This window comes from Copadichromis virginalis, linkage group LG10 (genome assembly GCF_057382275.1).
Source record: "Copadichromis virginalis isolate Kocher_CV1m ecotype Utaka linkage group LG10, C_Virginalis_male_GT1.1, whole genome shotgun sequence".
NCBI classification, from domain to species: Eukaryota; Metazoa; Chordata; class Actinopteri; order Cichliformes; family Cichlidae; genus Copadichromis; species Copadichromis virginalis.
The window spans coordinates 1135024-1154970 of NC_140627.1; the positions used below are offsets into that span (position 1 = coordinate 1135024).

At 41.1% G+C, this 19947-nt stretch overlaps 1 protein-coding gene across 6 annotated transcripts in view; it reads right to left on the minus strand.

Moving 5' to 3' along the window:
* Positions 1–19947, minus strand: part of LOC146699599 (disks large homolog 2-like) — a 173682-nt gene that overhangs the window by 131369 nt on the left and 22366 nt on the right. For 3 of the 6 annotated variants that reach the window (XM_085469337.1, XM_085469335.1, XM_085469338.1), the window contains one exon: positions 9590–9726. The exons of 2 other annotated variants lie outside the window; for them this stretch is intronic. In XM_085469337.1, the coding sequence (XP_085325463.1) occupies positions 9590–9726 (137 nt within the window). Of the gene's footprint in view, positions 1–9589; positions 9727–11580; positions 11623–19947 lie in introns of those variants that run through there. One more of the 6 variants, XM_085469339.1, reaches the window with a different exon arrangement.

Consider the following 19947-nt stretch of genomic DNA (forward strand, 5'->3'; position numbering starts at 1 on the left):
ACTGTAATGTAGAATATATGTAGAAAGTTCAGGAAGTGAAAAAACATAATTCACATAATTCTTCCATTAACATGAAAAAAAACATTATTATTATTATTGTTCATGATTCAGCACATATCAAACATGCAGAGCTGCATGCTGTGGTGGACTCTTATGCATAAGGGAACAGCCAGAATATTTGCATATATGTATATATATTACTATTTCGTCATTGTTTCACCTACTTCAGCAAAAGAATTTGTCTAATATGGAATAAATAAATCATTTCTCATTCCTAAAATGTCCTAAGAGGAATGTGCAATGCTTTGCATCAGGACTGCACACATGATCCCATGAGTTATGGTCTTGGTTTTCTGTGAAGTATTTCAGTTTTGTTCCCTGATTTGATTTAAATAAGATTCTTTCTTGTATTTACATTTTGCTTCTTTCTCACATGTTCCTTTGCCTTTGTGTTGAAAGAGCCAGATTGGCAGATAAGATTAACTCAGCAGGTGATTTAACTCTTGCTTCTACTTAAAATTAGGCTTAGAGCAGCAGTTTTCTGTGGGAATATATTTGTCACAGTCCTGGGTTGGTGACCCAGTGTTTTTGGTTTCTGTACTTTTACTTTTGATGTTATTATGAGTATGACTGTTTGTTTTGGTTTCTGTCCTAGTATTTCTAGCTTCCTAGTTTGCCAGTACTTCCTGAGTTCTTGTTTTCAGGTTCTGTTATTTGGTTTCCCCCTCATAAGACTGGCTACGAAATGGAGCAACTGGAAGCCACCTCCTCTACGTGGATGACGACAAGCCAAGAGTGAACGAGACATCGATTCACTGATCCACACCACCAGGATATACAGCAATGACATCGGAATAATGTTCGGACTGGAGAAGTGTAGTCGGATGGTAACGAAGAGAGGGAAGGTAGTCAGAACTGAAGGGATCGAACTACCAGAAGGCAGCATTGCAGACATAGAGGTTAGCTTCAAGTACCTGGGGATCCCACGGGCAAATGGGAACCATGAAGAGGCCGCTAGGAAAGCTGCAACCACCAAGTACCTGCAGAGGGTCAGGCAAGTCCTGAGGAGTCAGCTGAACGGTAAGAACAAGATCCGGGCCATCAACACCTACGCTCTGCCTGTGATCAGGTACCCTGCTGGGATACTCAGCTGGCCAAAGGAGGAGATAGAAGCCACTGACATAAAGACAAGGAAGCTCCTGACCATGCATGGAGGGTTTCACCCCAAGTCCAGCACCCTGAGGCTGTACGCTAAGCGGAAGGAAGGGGGCCGTGGACTGGTGAGTGTCAGCACCACAGTCCAGGATGAGACAACGAACATCCACAGTTACATCAGAACGGTGGCCCCAACTGACCGAGTGCTCAGTGAATACCTCGGCCAGCAGAAACCCAACAAAGAAGAGGAAGAGAACGAACCATCATGGCAGGACAGGCCCCTGCACGGTATGTACCACCGGCAGATAGAGGAGGTGGCTGATATCCAGAAGTCCTACCAGTGGCTGGACAAAGCTGGACTGAAAGACAGCACAGAGGCACTAATCATGGCAGCACAGGAACAAGCTCTGAGCACAAGATCCATAGAGGCTGGGGTCTATCACACCAGGCAAGACCCCAGGTGCAGACTGTGTAAAGATGCCCCAGAGACAATCCAGCACATAACAGCAGGGTGCAAGATGCTAGCAGGCAGGGCATACATGGAACGCCATAACCAAGTGGCCGACATAGTATACAGAAACATCTGTGCCGAGTATAACCTGGAAGTCCCGAGGTCAAAATGGGAGATGTCCCCAAGGGTGGTGGAGAATGACCGAGCTAAGATCCTGTGGGACTTCCAGATACAGACGGACAAAATGGTGGTGGCTAACCAACCGGACATAGTGGTGGTAGACAAACAGAAGAAGACGGCCGTAGTGATCGATGTAGTGAATGACAGCAACATCAGGAAGAAGGAACACGAGAACCTTGAGAAGTACCAAGGGCTCAGAGAACAGCTGGAGCAGATGTGGAGGGTGAAGGTAACAGTGGTCCCCGTGGTAATCGGAGCACTCGGTGCTATATATATGAGATAGATGAACATCTTTGGACCCCATAATTTAATTGGATAAAGCCATCTGGCATCTCGTTAGTTCTTAGTACATTTGCCTAATCCATCTGATTGTGGCTGTCACGGTTCTGGGTCCATTGGACCCAGTATTTTGAGTTTATTATGTTTTGGTGTATTTTTGCATTATGGATTGTTTTCTGATGTTCTGGTGCTTTGTTTATTATTATCATTATAGATCTGTTTCTGTTATTCTTGGTGAGGGATCAGTTCTTAGGTTTTGGGTTCTCATTGCAGTTTCTGTTCAGTGTCTAGTCTGTCTCTCAGTGTCATGTCTGCATCTGGTTTAGTAATTCTTGTTTCCTGTCTTATTGTGAAAGTCTTTGTCTTATGTTAGTGTGTGCAGCTTAGCTCCCCCGTCTCGTTAGCCCTGATCTCCCCCAGCTGTGACTCCCTTCTGTTGCCCATTCCCTCATTACTACCCTGTGTATTTAAGCCCTGTGTTTTCCATGCTCGGTGTCGCGTCGTACCCTCAGATCCTGCCTGTGTGTTCCAGTTAGTGTTTTCATGTTTGGTTTCTGTTTTGTTGGTGCCAGCAATAAAGCTGAGGTTTTCAGTTATATTTCCGTCTCAGAGTCCTGCACTTGGATCCACATCTCCACCTCCCCGCACACAGAGCCCTGACAGTGGCAGCAAAACAGGATATATAACAGTGTACTGACAGCCTCATGGAGGGATCATCAGTCTATGAGGACTAATCCTCTTTAGTTATCTCTATCATGACAGTACTAGATGACGTTAGTAAAGTGGTTCAGCAGATCGTGCTGTTACAGAGAGATTATTTTCAGTCTCTTTGGAACTATATAAACGATAACGCACGCACATGACGCTGTAGGTTGAGTTGTTACTACAAAGAACAGGCTATGACTACCTCTACAAGTTTAACTACATCTATTAGTAGTAGTAGTAGTTTTATTGTTATTAATATTATGAGTCGAATATCAAACTGGTTAGTCCCCTTTTAATTTAAACATGCAATGAGCACAGAAACATAAAGCCTTGATGCCCACAGACCAGTTCTACACTTTTTCTAAATAATACAAGAATAATATAATATAGTTCTGACAACAATCAATCAACCACATATACTCTTTTTTTATAAGGGACCAACAATGACACCTCATTTGTATAGGTAAGCATACTTGTTACTCGTGGATCATGAATGGACAAGATAAAATTTTGATATTCACAGAAACAGCATTTTATTGTTCTCTAAAACTGGCAGTGTCATGGCACTGGATCTGTGACCCAGTGTTGATGTGTTTTTGGGTTTTTTCTTATATTCTTTGATTTTGTATCATTTGTGGTTTTGGTTCTTGAATTGTGTGGGCTCATGCAATATTTATAGTTTCTATAATAAAATAAGATAAACCTTTAATAGTCCCACTCGTAGGAAATTTGTTTGGTCATGGCAGAAAGTGGACAGTACGAAGTTAAGAGCAGCAAAAATTAAGAAAAACAAAAGAATAGAAAAAGATAAAATAGAATAACATACTATAAACAAAAAGAAGACATCACTAGAAAAAAATAGAATAAAATACTATGTTGGATCAGAAAAATTGCACTTAATAATATTGCACTTATGGGAAACTAATATTGTTTCTTCCTCAGTCTCAGTGTTAAGCTCGAGTGGCTTCGTCCTCGTCTCCGTACTTGACTTGCTTTTTTTTTATTTTGATAGTCCCGTGTCCTGTGTTAGTGTATTCAATTTTGCTTCCTTCCTGTCTTATTATATCAGATTAGGTCCAGCGGTATTCCCTCCTGTTGTACATTCCCACGTGAGCTGTGCGTTTTTCTGTTAGTTCAATGTTCTCCAGTCATGTCAAGTCTCGTCAGGTCATAAGTTGCCAAGTTGGGAGATCCTTAGTTCTAATTTATCTTCGTTTGTTTCCTTAGTGTTCATGTACTTTGTTTGTAATTTGTTTTGTCAGGTATTGAAGCTGCTGCTCTAAGTTTTTGTCTCAGAGTCCTGCTTTTGGGTCCAACCTCTTCCTGCCACACAGCTCACCGTGACAGAAGAACATGACCTCGCTATGGACCCAGCGGACTAAGCCTTGCTTGAGTGCTACAAAGAAAGGATTTTGATCTCCGAGATCTTCAGCCACGCGCTCAAGGCTCCCAATGTGAGGACCATGGGAATTATGGTAAACATGGCTGATGCTCTTCTGAGGAGGAATACCCACCTCTCCCCACGCAAACCAAAGCCCGGACAGTCCTGATCCTCAAGGATAGCCAGAAGGGACCGGTCCCGTCCAACAACCGACCAATAACCTGCCTCAGTACCGCATGGATGCTCCTGTCAGGCATCATAGCGGCTAACATGAACAGGCACATGAGCGGGCACACAAAGGGATTAGCAAAAATACAAGAGGCGCAAAACACCAGCTACTGGTAGACCGAGCAGCCAGCCGAGACTGCAAGACTAGGCTGACCAACCTGTGCACTGCATGGATTGATTACAAGAAGGCCTATGACTCAAAGTCCCACACCTGAAAGAGCCTTCGAGAGGGGCGAGAAGGGAATTATATATAGCCCTGTACCAACGCAGAGCAGCTATCTGAACGCTACTCCAACAGAGGTCGATTATCTTGTTAATAATTTCACCTCCTCACTACGTACGACTCTGGATACTGTAGCTCCGGTGAAAACTAAGGTCTCTAATCAGAAGTACCTGACTCCGTGGTATAATTCTCAAACACGTAGCCTAAAGCAGATGACTCGTAAGCTGGAGAGGAAATGGCGTGTCACAAATTTAGAGGATCATCATTTAGCCTGGAGAAATAGTTTGCTGCTTTATAAGAAAGCCCTCCACAAAGCCAGAACATCTTACTCTTCATCACTGATTGAAGAAAATAAGAACAACCCCAGGTTTCTCTTCAGCACTGTAGCCAGGCTGACAAAAAGTCAGAGCTCTGTTGAGCCAACCATCCCTTTAACGTTAACTAGTAATGACTTCATGAACTTCTTCACAAATAACATTTTTATCATTAGAGGAAAAATTACCAGTAATCATCCGACAGATGTAATATTATCTACAGCTACTCTTAGTACCATTGATGTTAAGTTAGACTCTTGTATAGGAATTTCCTTTACTTATGTATTAATCACATTATTTTGTTGTATAATGCCTTGGTGCCACTGGATTTTAACAAGTCTCACACTCATACAGTAAGACAAATGGTGGGGGTGTAGCAAGGAAGTTGGGGGAAGCAGACGACTCCACAGGAAGACTCTTTTGTCTCTTTGAGGACTCTGCGAGGTAGCAAGGGAGTATGAACCTTAAGGTGTGAAACAGCTGTGTACTGCCTTTTGTTCCTGGAGAAGGTATTTAACTGAGAGCCATGCTGGGCTCAGACTCTGCTGACCATCTGCCCCGCGGTCATGTAGGCTCTCCACAAGCTGGGTTGTCTGTGCTTTGTGTTTTTTGTTTAAAGAATGTTAGCTACCGCTCACCGCTCATCTGCAGGCTTTATTTAATGGAAAACTTCCACAACACTCTTTTTCTCCAATTGATCTTTCTGAGTTAACTTCAATAATTACTTCCTCCAAACCATCAACGTGTCTTTTAGACCCCATTCCTACAAAACTGCTCAAAGAAGTCCTGCCATTAATTAATTCTTCGATCTTAAATATGATCAACCTATCTCTAATAATCAGCTATGTACCACAGGCCTTCAAGCTGGCTGTAGTTAAACCTTTACTCAAAAAGCCATCTCTAGACCCAGCAGTCTTAGCTAATTATAGGCCAATCTCCAACCTTCCTTTCATATCAAGCATCCTTGAAAGAGTAGTTGTCAAACAGCTAACAGATCATCTGCAGAGGAATGGTTTATTTGAAGAGTTTCAGTCAGGTTTCAGAGCTCAGCACAGCACAGAAACAGCTGAAAAGCCTAGAAATATGGTATCTAAGCAGATTCTTACTCTGGATGGCATTACCTTGGCCTCCAGTAACGCTGTGAGGAACCTTGGAGTCATTTTTGACCAGGACATGTCCTTCAACGCACATATTAAACAAATATGTAAGACTGCTTTCTTCCATTTGTGCAACATCTCTAAAGTTAGAAATATCCTGTCTCAGAGTGACGCTGAAAAACTAGTTCATGCATTTATTACTTCCAGGCTGGACGACTGTAATTCATTATTATCAGGAAGTCCTAAAAACTCCCTGAAAAGCCTTCAGCTAATCCAAAATGCTGCAGCAAGAGTCCTGACAGGTAGAGCAGGGCGATATGGCCAAAAATATTTATCACGATATATATTTGAAAATTTGCGATAACGATATAACTGACGATATAATTGATGCGAGACAAAATACAACTCCACAACATTACTAGTGCAAAAAGACAACCTTCCATTTATTTTTACTTAAACAAGAAGCTGGTTTTTATGTACATTAAAGCTTTATAAAAATGTAACAGTGCAAATGCAAATTCCTTGCTGAAAGTTTAACCAAAAGGCATTTCCAGCAGAAATGGGCTGACATATCCTGAGCATAACCATGTATAATATCCACTGAAGTTAAAAAGAGGTGCTTTGCAACATTAAACTGCAGTGTGCAGTACGCATTTTTCGGACCATAAGGTGCACGGGATTATAAGGCACATTAAGCGAAACAAAGCAGTCAGATAAATCAAACTTTATTAAACTCGTTCTTCTTGCTTCCTCCACTTCTGTACCATTGATTCATTAATGTTGAATTCTCTGCAGCTGCTCTATTCCCATGTTGTTGCAGTATATTAATGACTAACCTGGTATTGTGGATGGATTATCTCAGTTGTTCTCCTGACTGAAGTTTGGTCCGTTTACAGCATCCTGTCATGCGATTGCATTTGTCTCTAACCATGAAGAACCTTCACGTTAACTTTTATAAGTGGAAAAGTGTTAGTGTTTGTCCTCCAGCTTCACTATGTTATGCTAACATAGCTGTGTCACTAGCGATCACGTAGCACATCATTATATACCAGCTAGCCCAACTTCAGTAACCCTACAAACATCACTGTTGTTTAGTTTCCTGTCTTCATTTATGTTGGAAGTGATAGCAGAGCTGTACGTTTGAATTTTTTCAGAAATCTCTCAGTCAGAACATGCTATATCATGCTTAGGCAACTAGCGAAACTAGCGAGCTAACTTCCGCTAGCTTCCTGCTAACTTCTAACTCCGTTAAATGTAATAACTTTTGTTTCCATGGATGCCTGGAAGTTAAACTTTATAGTTACACCTGGTAAAGCAGCAATGCTGATCGTTTTATTAAAGATGAAAGAATTTAGACAGTTTTTAACTCTAAGTGATGCTGCAGTGTTGTTTGACCTGAAGCATACGGAGTTTAGGACCCAGATTACTCCCAGATTTAAGAGCATCTTAGTCCGACAAATACGACAATAACGACGGCCGCTTGCATGTTCTGCAAAAAATGTGCTTTGTTGTGTATCTGACGGACAAACACCAAACCAGTTCCACATCACTGAAGTTGCACCATTTTTACAAACCAATTCTGGTTCATCTGTTTCACTCAACAATCGGCCATGTGCGTATGAAAACAAAGGCACTGCGCATGCGCGTTTTACTCCCATTCTATCGCGATATTTCATTTTCCTATCGTTGCCTAACATTATACCGGTATTACCGTGAACGGTATAATGTGGCCCAGCCCTACTGACAGGGACTAGAAAGAGAGAGTAGATTTCTCCTGTTTTGGCTTCCCTTCATTGGCTTCCTGTTAAATCCAGAATTCAAAATCCTGTTCCTCACACAGCCTGGTTCTGGCATCTTCCTGTTAAAAGGGAGTTTTTCCTTCCCATTATCGCCTAAGTGCTTGCTCATAAGGGGCTATATGGTTGTTGGGTTTTTCTCTGTATGTATTATTGTAGGGTCTACCTTACAATATAAAACATTATATAAATAAAATCAAATTGAATTAACATTACAGGGTGCTATATAAAATGCACAAACAACTGAAGGAGGAGCATATGAATCCTGCTTCCAGGTCCAAACTGCTCGTGGAGATATCATCTGAATTTCAGGAGCGGGACCACTCCTCCTTCACGCCCCCTCCGGCTTCAGCCTATAAAATCCCCCCTTCTCCAATACCTGCTGTTCTCCCTAGCGAGCTAACTTCCTGCTAACTTCTAACTTTGTTAAATTTAATAAATCCTGTTCTCATGGATACCTGGATGTTAAACTTAATTGTTACACCTGGTAAAGCAGCAACACTGATGATTTTATTACAGATGAAAGAATTTAGACAGTTTGTAACTCTCAGTGATGCCACAGTGTTCGTTTGACTTTGGGACCTGAAGGGGAGTTTGGACCTGGAAACGGCTAATGTCGTCAGACTTAAAGACCAGATTGTCACAGACATAGTATAAAAGATTGACATAGCTTCCACAGTTTGGCCAATCAGTGGTGTCACTCAATGAGTCATAAAAGCCTCTCCTTCACGAAAATCAAAATCACCATTTTTGAAACTTTGCAACGAGAGAAATAACTACACAAAGAACAATACGCTGGTCTCTGAGTCTGACAAAAAGCTGTACACAGACCATTGCCTTCACGTGCTCCTTTGTTATAGTGTTGTGTTGCATATAAATTACATCGCAATAACATGTAAAGACTCTGGGCCATTTTGTTATAATGACCCAATGCACACTAGGTGGTATTGAATTGTAATGGAAAATGACGTAGTCGAGTTGAGCTGAGTAGGTACTAGTGGAAAAGGGCTAATTGAAGTCTATGGGAAACAGGCCTCTGTGCTGAACCTGTAAACACTTCCCAGCTGAGTTTACAGGCTGTCTCTCATTTTAGGTCATACTAAATACAACATTACGTTCGCTGTGTAAATTTTGGTCATTTGTGTGTGAGAAAGGAGGGTGCAGGGTGTGTCCAGTTTCTCAGTCAGATGCACCCCTCCCTCATCGCGTCCAATTTCAAAACACCAAGATGCCTGCAGCAAAAACGCTTCATAATGGGTTTTCACAAACCAGTGGATGTCAAGGTAGCTATATCCATTTTCGATACTTTCAGTGGTCAAAGTAACTTATCTAGAAAGCTAAACAACACTTTTTACACCGAGTAGTCATGCCTTTACTTACATACAGTATGGTGCAAATGGTGCAGGTGCTAAAAAATACCCCATGTTCTCCTCAACACATTTGCTCACACTTTGCAGGGTACTTGAATTAAGGTATAGTTCCAGTAAAGCACAACAAATATAGAATTAGCAGCTCAGATTATCACATTCAGCTGAATAGCACACTGATTGTCAAGAGTCAGATTCAGATGACTGATCACCAGAAACTACATCTCCCTACACCTGCTCATGGCTCTCTTAAAAGGGTTTTTATCCCCACAGTCAGCATGCTATTGCTGTTAATGCTTCACCGCTCAGCCTTTGTCTGTTTTACTTTCCAAAAGGCTTTAGCAGGCAGACACCCTTGTCATAAAAAGGTAATTCACTATCTATAGGGCTGATACAGTGTGTCAGACACTCACCTGCTCTACTGGACAGGTAGAGTTTGGTACAGAAAGACTTTTCTCCCACTTGTCCGCCATGTGGTTGAGTTCCTCTAGCTTTTGCTTGGAGCTTTTCTGTGTGTTTAATAGAGTCACTTCATAGAACCCCTGGATATCTGTGAACATACACATGTTAAATGATGTAGGGGCTGTTGACAGTTGATTGGCTTAAGTGGATGGTAGATATGTCAAATGGTGAATGGGCTGATTCTTATACAGCACTTTTCTACTCTCCCGGAGCACTCAAAGATCTTTACACAGCCTCATTCACCCATTATTCACACCATTAATACAAACAGTTCTTTTTCTAAGTGCTTTCTATCTGACATTCACACACATGGATCCACGTGGATGGATGCATCAGAGAGCAAGTTGAGGTCAACAAACAACCTTTAGTCCGCAGCTTGGACCTTTCTGTCAGAGCTGCAGACTAAAGGTTGTTTTTGGTAGTGTTTGAGTGTTAATAAAATTATCTTTAAAACTGCAAAACCCAGGAAGAAAATGTCCACAGAAAATATGTGGTCTTATCTGACCGGGCAGGTAGCTGCACTTGTGCAAATATATCCTGGTATTTTGCATGAATGTCAGTTTGAGTAACTGCAATACTTTCACTGCATTCTGTAGCTATGAACTGAACATCTGTTAGGTTGTCTTTACAACATATAATATAAAGCATTTGCATTTTGTGACTCAAGTGAACTTTTTAATATTCGGTTAAAGTGTAAGTAAGTAAAATTGATTTATATAGCACTTTCCACAGATAGAAATCACAATGTGCTTCACAATAAAACAATAAAACCAGAAATATAAATAAAATAATATGAAACAATGAAAAGCTTGTTTGTATAGAAATGTCAGCTGCTTTTCAAAGGAGTCAGTCTAGACAGCGTAAAGACAATGGAAGAGAGTTCCACAGCCTTGGTGCCTGAAAAACCCGATCCCGATGAGTGTTTTTATTTTCAAAGTGCAGGAACATTTTTTGAATGGCCAGCCATGTTTTACTAAAGAATCAAAGCCATGGCAAGTGATCTGGCACTATGGCCTTTTACATTTACATTTAAATGGATATTAATAAAAAGAATGCATTAGTATTCACAACCAGACACTAAATAATGTTTCTGCCCCAATCATGTAACAATGTTTCCATGCATTTCTGTATTTAGAAATAATAAATCAACTTTTTTAGCCCATTAAGAAATTAATGGACTAAAAACTTTCTAGATGTATATTTTGAAATACACTAAGAACAGTCACAGTTCAATTTTTTATCATTCAAATTAAAGCAGGCTTTTACAGAAGCAGATGAATGCAGGGAAATTTATGCAAATCCCCCAAAGCTCTTGAAATAGTGTGCTGAGTAAATGTGTAAGTCTCTATGAACCAGTTATTATTTGTCACTCAATTATTTTGAGAGAATCAAGATTCAGAAATATACTGTATGTCAACTATGCATGTGTTAGGGTTTGTTAGGGTTTTCAGACATTTAAAGAATGTGTTTTTTGTGTGTACCTCAATGTTAATTCAACAAGTTCTGAGATAAACGCTCTCCTTCATATAATCCAGTGCATTTCAAAACTATCCACTGTTACCATGGTAACAGAACATTGTAACATGTTATTCATTTAACCTCCTAAGACCCGAACTCTTCCACGGCAGCATTTTTAATTTCCTTTTGGGCTGATTGGGACCTGATAAATGTAAAAACAAAGAATTACGTGATTTTTTTTTTTACCTAATTTTTGTTCTAAGAAAAATGACAGCCACATCTGAGGATATTCGTTTAAAATTTTGATAGAACAGTAGCAGTATAATGTCCTCGTAAGTGGATATCAGACCCTTGTGGAGCAACATTGAGTATTTTGGTCTAAATAACCCAAAATGTGATGTCCCCATATGTGGACGCCAGGTCCTAGTAGGTTAAAAAAGCAACCACAGCCTCAGTTTTACCAAAAGTAGCAAAAATAACTCACACATGCAGTGAAACCTCCCGGTTCTCCCCTCATGTTGCAGCACTGCTGTCTCATGAAACAGTGTTGCTGTGCTGCGAGAGGACCAGATGCCAAGCTAACAGCATGCCTAATCCTCAGACACAGAAGCTCCCTGTTCTCTTCAATACAATGACCTTACACCCCACATAGCTGATTTCTAATTCAGCTCTCATCTGAATAATGCTCATAACGCATTTAGCAGTTCTTTTCAACTCTCCCGTTAATGCTCAAACCTACATTTTTTCAAATGGCTAAGTGTAAAAATTGCATCACTAAATGACTGGCACAAGACTGTCTAAGAGTTATTTAAAATGGAAAAGATTACCATCTCTAACAGATTTCAAACAAATTTGTTGAGATTTGGGATAAATGGAAACATTACATTTTGTCAAGACGATCTATATGGTTGTGATGATGAATTGGTTCTTGTGGGGGGAGTTGGCAGACAGTACCAGAAGAAGATGCTTTAAGTGCATGTGATTATGCATAGCAGATGTTGACAGATGTTTTATATCTCTGCCTCTGCTGATTTGACTTTTTGCAAACATTACATATTACTTTGGTTTTGTCTGCAGCACTGAGTGTAAAATGCTTCCACACAGAACTTGAGTTTTTTGGCCGGTGGAGGACCAAGAGGTGCTCAGCAGCAGCTACACTCTTTTCTATTTGGTTGCCCAAATCCATGTGGGGAGTTTCCGCTAAGTTAATGAGTGACGGGAAGCTACGCTAAGGTTAACTGGCCTACGTCTTGCTGTCTGCAAAAGACAGAGTAACTTAAACGTACCATATAACTCACACAAGTGCATACAATTTGACACAACTACACAAGCATTGTTTTAACCTTTTTAACCGAGCGTTAACATTACTCTGTCAACAGCCTATTGTCTAAATGACCAAGCTAACAGAGCTCCGTAAACAGAGCGAACATGAGAGACCCGACTGCAGACATCAATAACGCAGCGTAATGGAAAAATCTCCCGATCTTCGCAAAAGTTATAAACTGCCTCCGGAACCCAGTTAAGGTACAAAAAAAATCTATTCAACAAAAATAATGATGCAGTTCAGTCTTTTTTGGCTCAGCCGAGCCTCTCTGCAGCCAGCTGTGTCAGTCACGTTACTCACTCATCCATGCTCAAATTTTTTTACGTGCGCTCAGAATAGTGGCACAAAAATAACGCCATACATTTGCCGTTAGTAATTTCATAATTCTAGGAATCGTCTAGTTTGCTGACACTGATCATGTTGGCACTCTGCTTGCGTTACAACAACGGTCATTTTTAAATGTTTTTTATCGTGATGTGTCTGTTTACTGGCCCTGGTTTAAGCGGAGCTGGATTAAGGGCTTCTGTGGGCGACATGACAAAAAATACACATTTTGCATTAGAATATGATTTTTTGTTGGCATCAGAGACTGAAAGTAACAAAGTACAAATACTTCATTACTTAAGTAGAATTTTCTGGTATCTGTACTTTACCGCTGTACTTTTTTGTGCCTACTTTATACTTCTGCTTCTTACATTTTAGCACGAGTATCTGCACTTTGTACTCCCTACATTTTAGAATCAGGGTCATTACACTATACCCCCCCCCCGCTGCTTTGCAAGATTACTTTAAACTTTTGTACAGTACAAAATACTGTACTTCTTACTTCCACTTGAGTAAAAAGTTGAGTGAATACTTCTACTTTTAGTCGAGTATTTTTAAACAGTGGTATCTAAACTTTAGTAAGGAATGTGTGGACTTTTGACACCTCTGGTTGGCATTTAGTGGTCAGTTTAAAACGCATTTGTTTTTTGCTTGTTATCGAACAAATTCACTTCACTACTTTTCACCTTCAGTAACATCAATGCACATCGTTCCATTCACTGCATATTGCACTTTATTCATGTCTTTCATTCCACCTGCATCAACATTGAAAAGTTCGTCAGAAAGCGATTTATATATTTATAAATACTAATATTCTCTATTCTATGCTCTACTGCTTTTTTATTGCCCAGATTTGAGTTAGCCTTTGTTAAATTGTCTGTTATATGTCAATAGATATGTATGTTACAAAAAACAGAGTGTCTGGTAAATTATGTTTTTTTTAAAGAATTGTCTCCCCAAATCTTTTACATGCCAGAGGATGTTACAATGGGTGGTGCCTGTGTAAACTGTAACTGTATTCAATAAAAAGGCTGCATGGTAGGCTGTTTATTTGAAGGAAACAGGTGAGGAGCGTTCAGCTCCAAGATCCTGGTCCCGACCAGCCTCCCTTGCTAGCAAGTAAAATCGATCAATTGCTGTTCGTCTTGCTTCGTTAACGGGAATAAGTTTCTAAACCAGCAGGGCCTGTGGAGGCGCAGACCCAACATAAAGTTATAAATATGCACTTCTTTTCAGCACTTCTGCAGTCTCTTTGTTGACTTACAAGTTGCTTTTCACATTGTACAGTTCAGTGCATTCATCAGCTAGAAAAAAGTGTGTTTTCATTAAATATATTTTTATTTCCTATTCACCACATTTCTTGACAGCTCTAGTGATCCATACCATTTTGCCTTTATTATTGAGGATGGCTTGGATGTTTTTGTTAACACGTGCAATCTGATTGTTGGATAAACTGATTACATTCTATACAACTACTTTGAACTTACATGTGGGGGTTTTTCTCTCTTACAGACAAAATGATATGCTCATCATACATCATACGGCGTGGGGATATGGCAAGGCATTTATTGTCATGTCAGCATTCTTCAATGACAAGTCAGCCACCACTATCAGGACTACTGCAATCTCCAAGGAGCCCCGCCTCCCTCCCGCTGCACTCTCCGAGGAGCCCCGCCTCCGTCCCGCTGCACTCTCCGAGGAGCCCCGCCTCCCTCCCGCTGCACTCTCCAAGTATGCCGTTATTTTTGTGCCACTATTCTGAGCGCACGTAAAAAAAAGTTTGCAGGTGCAAGTGTTGTATTTTGAGGAGAAATTTATTTTGAGCCAAGAAAAGCTGAATTTGAGTGAACAAAATTCATTGCTGCGTGCAAAAACTGTATTTCAGTGTTTGCTATTATCCACACACACACAACAGCAGCCCCTCTCGCTCAGTTTTTGCATTTGCGCTTGCTCGCAATGTGTTGCTCGCGCTGTCAACATTTCTGCCCGTGCGTGCTCAACTCTTTCTGTACACCATTATATTTGTGCCACAAAACCAGCCAATCACAGACTTGCAAAAAAATCTGATTGGCTGTTCTGGTCTCCAATCAGCTCGAAATGATGAAATGCAATATCCCAGAATCCATTTCGTCCAAAACTCAAACGAGGCAGTGGCGGAGGAACACAGAGTGGCGGAGTTTGAAATATTACTCTTTCTGGGTCACAAAATAAACTTTTAAGATATTTTCATGCGAGAATGTTTCTGTGTAAACTTCTAATATCTGCTCGATTTATCAAGACATCACATATTTGCATAAGTGCTCTAACGTTTTCGGAGATGCCTGTTAGTAGTGCCTTTTCACTGTGCAATACTTTTTGTTAATATCCAACTGTGTAATAGACTCACAATACTTGAAATGTGCCGTTCCCTTGTATTCTTATTCCTATTTATTCTATTTATCCCTTTTGTATACTCTGTATTTATATATGTGTATATAGAGTATATTTCTGCTCACATTCTGCAACTTCTGTCGGTACATGGCAGCCTCGCTTCTGTCAGTCTGCTCCAGGGCAGCTGTGGCTACAACTGTAGCTGCCTCCACCAGTGTGTGAATGTGAGAGTGAATGGGTGGATGACTGGGTGTGTAAAGCGCTTTGGGGTCCCTAGGGGGGGACTAGTAAAAGCGCTATACAAATACAGGCCATTTACCATTTACCATTACTGTGCTACTGGAAACTGAATTTCCCGGACGAACCCACCCGAGGGATAAATAAAGTTTCATCTAATCTAATGTAATCTATAGGGCAGTACAGGGCTTTGTATCGACCACTCCGCTGTGATATAATGAGCGGTCACGGTCACGTGGCTTTCCGTTGTCCCGGAGGTCCACCCATTTGTAGTAGTTGGGCAACAGAAGATGCCCGGGACAGTTCAGCCATAACTTTAAACTTCTTCTGCTCATACATGCCTGGGTACGATCTTGTAACCCTAAAGTGGACGCGCAACGAGATATCGTAGCGTGGCTCGTTCATTATAGTTTAAACCCCTTATTTTGCACAAAGGAATACGGCCTCCCGTCTGCAGCTAAACACCCCAATAGCTGTAATAGCTTTAGCCCGGTCGGATTGGGCAGCAAAGGGCTGCTTAAATACCGCAAACTCCTCCACTTGGACCGCTAGCGCTGGCCATAACCATCGCTTGACAGACCCACCACGCCACCATACACATACTTTTTTTTCTTTTTCGAATCTTCGGATCACATGCGTGCCGAACCGTGGAGTGGGATCGGTTCAGATTTCGGATCAACCGTGATCCGTTGCACCACTAGTAATGCGTAAATAGTTATATCAAAATAAGAAACACAACTACAACACAGGAAAAGACCCAGGGAAACCGACTTAACGATAAAAACCCTGAAAACCATACATTTCACACCCGAGCCTCAACTCTTGCAGCCCGGTACCAAAAAACTCATGGTACCGGTCCGTGGCCCGGGGGTTGGGAACCGCTGCTGTACAGGAGACACGGCACGAGATTGATTGACAATGGTCTACAGCAATCAGAACGCAGAACACAATGCGCTGTAAAAAAGAAATCCGCGAAACAGCGAGTTCGCGAAAGGTGAACCGTGTTATAGCAAGGGACCACTGTACAATAATTTCCAGTAGCACTGCTGATATATGAAATGGTGAGTTTTGAGGTTGTCTTCAAACAAGTGCATTGTACCAGAAAAAGGTGTTTGAAGGATTAAAAATGTAAAAAGTAATAGATATTTTATATTTATGAAAAAACCTATATGCAGAAAAAGTAGCAAAAGAACATCAAACATGGACACTGTGTATAGTGACCCCCTATGAGCAAGCACTTTGGCACCAGTGGGAAGGAAAAACTCCCTTTTAACAGGAAGAAACCTCCGGCAGAACCAGGCTCAGGGAGGGGCGGGGCCATCTGCTGCGACCGGTTGGGGTGAGAGAAGGAAGACAGGATAAAGACATGCTGTGGAAGAGAGACAGAGGTTAATAACAGATATGATTCAGTGCAGAGAGGTCTGTTAACACATAGTGAGTGAGAAAGGTGACTGGAAAGGAAAAACTCAATGCATCATGGGAATCCCCCGGCAGCCTATGTCTATTGCAGCATAACTAAGGGAGGATTCAGGGTCACCTGGTCCAGCCCTAACTATATGCTTTAGCAAAAAGGAAAGTTTGAAGCCTAATCTTAAAAGTAGAGATAGTGTCTGTCTCCCGAATCCAAACTGGAAGCTGGTTCCACAGAAGAGGGGCCTGAAAACTGAAGGCTCTCCCTCCCATTCTACTTTTAAATACTCTAGGAACAACAAGTAGGCCTTCAGAGCGAGAGCGAAGTGCTCTAATAGGGTGATATGGTACTACAAGGTCATTAAGATAAGATGGGCCCTGATTATTTAGGACCTTGTATGTGAGGAGCAGGATTTTGAATTCAATTCTGGATTTAACAGGAAGCCAAAACAGGCGAAATATGCTCTCTCTTTCTAGTCCCTGTCAGGACTCTTGCTGCAGCATTTTGGATTAGCTGAAGGCTTTTCAGTGAGTTTTTTGGACATCCTGATAATAATGAATTACAGTCGTCCAGCCTGGAAGTAATAAATGCATGAACTAGTTTTTCAGCGTCACTCTGAGACAGGATATTTCTAATTTTAGAGATGTTGCGCAAATGGAAGAACGCAGTCTTACATATTTGTTTAATATGTGCATTGAAGGACATGTCCTGGTCAAAAATAACTCCAAGGTTCCTCACAGCATTACTGGAGGCCAAGGTAATGCCATCCAGAGTAAGAATCTGTTTAGATACCATATTTCTAAGCTTTTCAGGGCCGAGTACAATAACCTCAGTTTGATCTGAATTAAGAAGCAAAAAGTTAGCGGCCATCCAGGTCTTTATGTCTTTAAGACATTCCTGCAGTTTAACTCATTGGTGTGTGTTATCTGGCTTCATGGACAGATAGAGCTGGGTGTCATCTGCATAGCAGTGTAAATGTATGCTATGTCTTCTAATGATGCTGCCTAAGGGAAGCATGTATAATGTAAACAGAATTGGTCCTAGCACTGAACCCTGTGGAACTCCATAATTAACCTCAGTGTGTGAAGAGGACTCTCCATTTACATGCACAAACTGGAGTCTATTAGATAGATATGATACAAACCACTGCAGTGCAGTACCTGTAATACCTACAGCATGTTCTAATCGCTCTAATAGGATATTATGGCCAACAGTATCGAACGCTGCACTGAGGTCTAGCAGGACAAGCACAGAGATGAGTCCACTGTCAGAGGCCATAAGAAGATCATTTGTAACCTTCACTAAAGCTGTTTCTGTGCTGTGATGAGCTCTGAAACCTGACTGAAACTCTTCAAATAAGCCATTCCTCTGCAGATGATCTGTTAGCTGTTTGACAACTACTCTTTCAAGGATTTTTGATATGAAAGGAAGGTTGGAGATTGGCCTATAATTAGCTAAGACTGCTGGGTCTAGAGATGGCTTTTTGAGTAAAGGTTTAACTACAGCTAGCTTGAAGGCCTGTGGTACATAGCCAATCATTAGAGATAGGTTGATCATGGGGCGACCGTGGCTCAGGGGGTTGGGAATCGCATCTGTAACCGGAAGGTCGCCGGTTCGATCCCTGGGCTCTCTGTCCTGGTCGTTGTGTCACTTTACCCTACTTGCCTACTGGTGTTGGCCAGAGGGGCCGATGGCGCGATATGGCAGCCTCGCTTCTGTCAGTCTGCCTCAGGGCAGCTGTGGCTAGAACTGTAGCTTGCCTCCACCAGTGTGTGAATGTGCGAGTGAATGAATAGTGGTATTGTAAAGCGCTTTGGGTGCCTAGAAAAGCGCTATATAAATCCAATCCATTATTATCATATTTAAGATTGAAGAATTAATTAATGGCAGGACTTCTTTGAGCAGTTTTGTAGGAATGGGGTCTAAAAGACACGTTTATGGTTTGGAGGAAGTAATTATTGAAGTTAACTCAGAAAGATCAATTGGAGAAAAAGAGTCTAACTTAACATCAATGGTACTAAGAGTAACTGTAGATAATATTACATCTGTGGGATGATTATTGGTAATTTTTTCTCTAATGATAAAAAGTTTATTTGTGAAGAAGTTCATGAAGTCATTACTAAGATCATCTTGTTCATCTTGATCATCTTGTTAATAATTTCACCTCCTCACTACGTACGACTCTGGATACTGTAGCTCCAGTGAAAACTAAGGTCTCTAATCAGAAGTACCTGACTCCGTGGTATAATTCTCAAACACGTACCCGAAAGCAGATGACTCGTAATCTGGAGAGGAAATGGCGTGTCACAAATTTAGAGGATCATCATTTAGCCTGGAGAAATAGTTTGCTGCTTTATAAGAAAGCCCTCCGCAAAGCCAAAACATCTTACTATTCGTCACTGATTGAAGAAAATAAGAACAACCCCAGGTTTCTCTTCAGCACTGTAGCCAGGCTGACAAACAGTCAGAGCTCTGTTGAGCCAACCATCCCTTTAACGTTAACTAGTAATGACTTCATGAACTTCTTCACAAATAACATTTTTATCATTAGAGAAAAAATTACCAATAATCATCCCAGAGAGGTAATATTATCTACAGCTACTCTTAGTACCATTGATGTTAAGTTAGACTCTTTTTCTCCAATTGATCTTTCTGAGTTAACTTCAATAATTACTTCCTCCAAACCATCAACCTGTCTTTTAGACCCCATTCCTACAAAACTGCTCAAAGAAGTCCTGCCATTAATTAATTCTTCAATCTTAAATATGATCAACCTATCTCTAATAATCGGCTATGTACCACAGGCCTTCAAGCTAGCTGTAGTTAAACCTTTACTCAAAAAGCATCTCTAGACCCAGCAGTCTTAGCTAATTTTAGGCCAATCTCCAACCTTCCTTTCATATCAAAAATCCTTGAAAGAGTAGTTGTCAAACAGCTAACAGATCATCTGCAGAGGAATGGCTTATTTGAAGAGTTTCAGTCAGGTTTCAGAGCTCATCACAGCACAGAAACAGCTTTAGTGAAGGTTACAAATGATCTTATGGCCTCTGACAGTGGACTCATCTCTGTGCTTGTCCTGCTAGACCTCAGTGCAGCGTTCGATACTGTTGGCCATAATATCCTATTAGAGCGATTAGAACATGCTGTAGGTATTACAGGTACTGCACTGCAGTGGTTTGTATCAT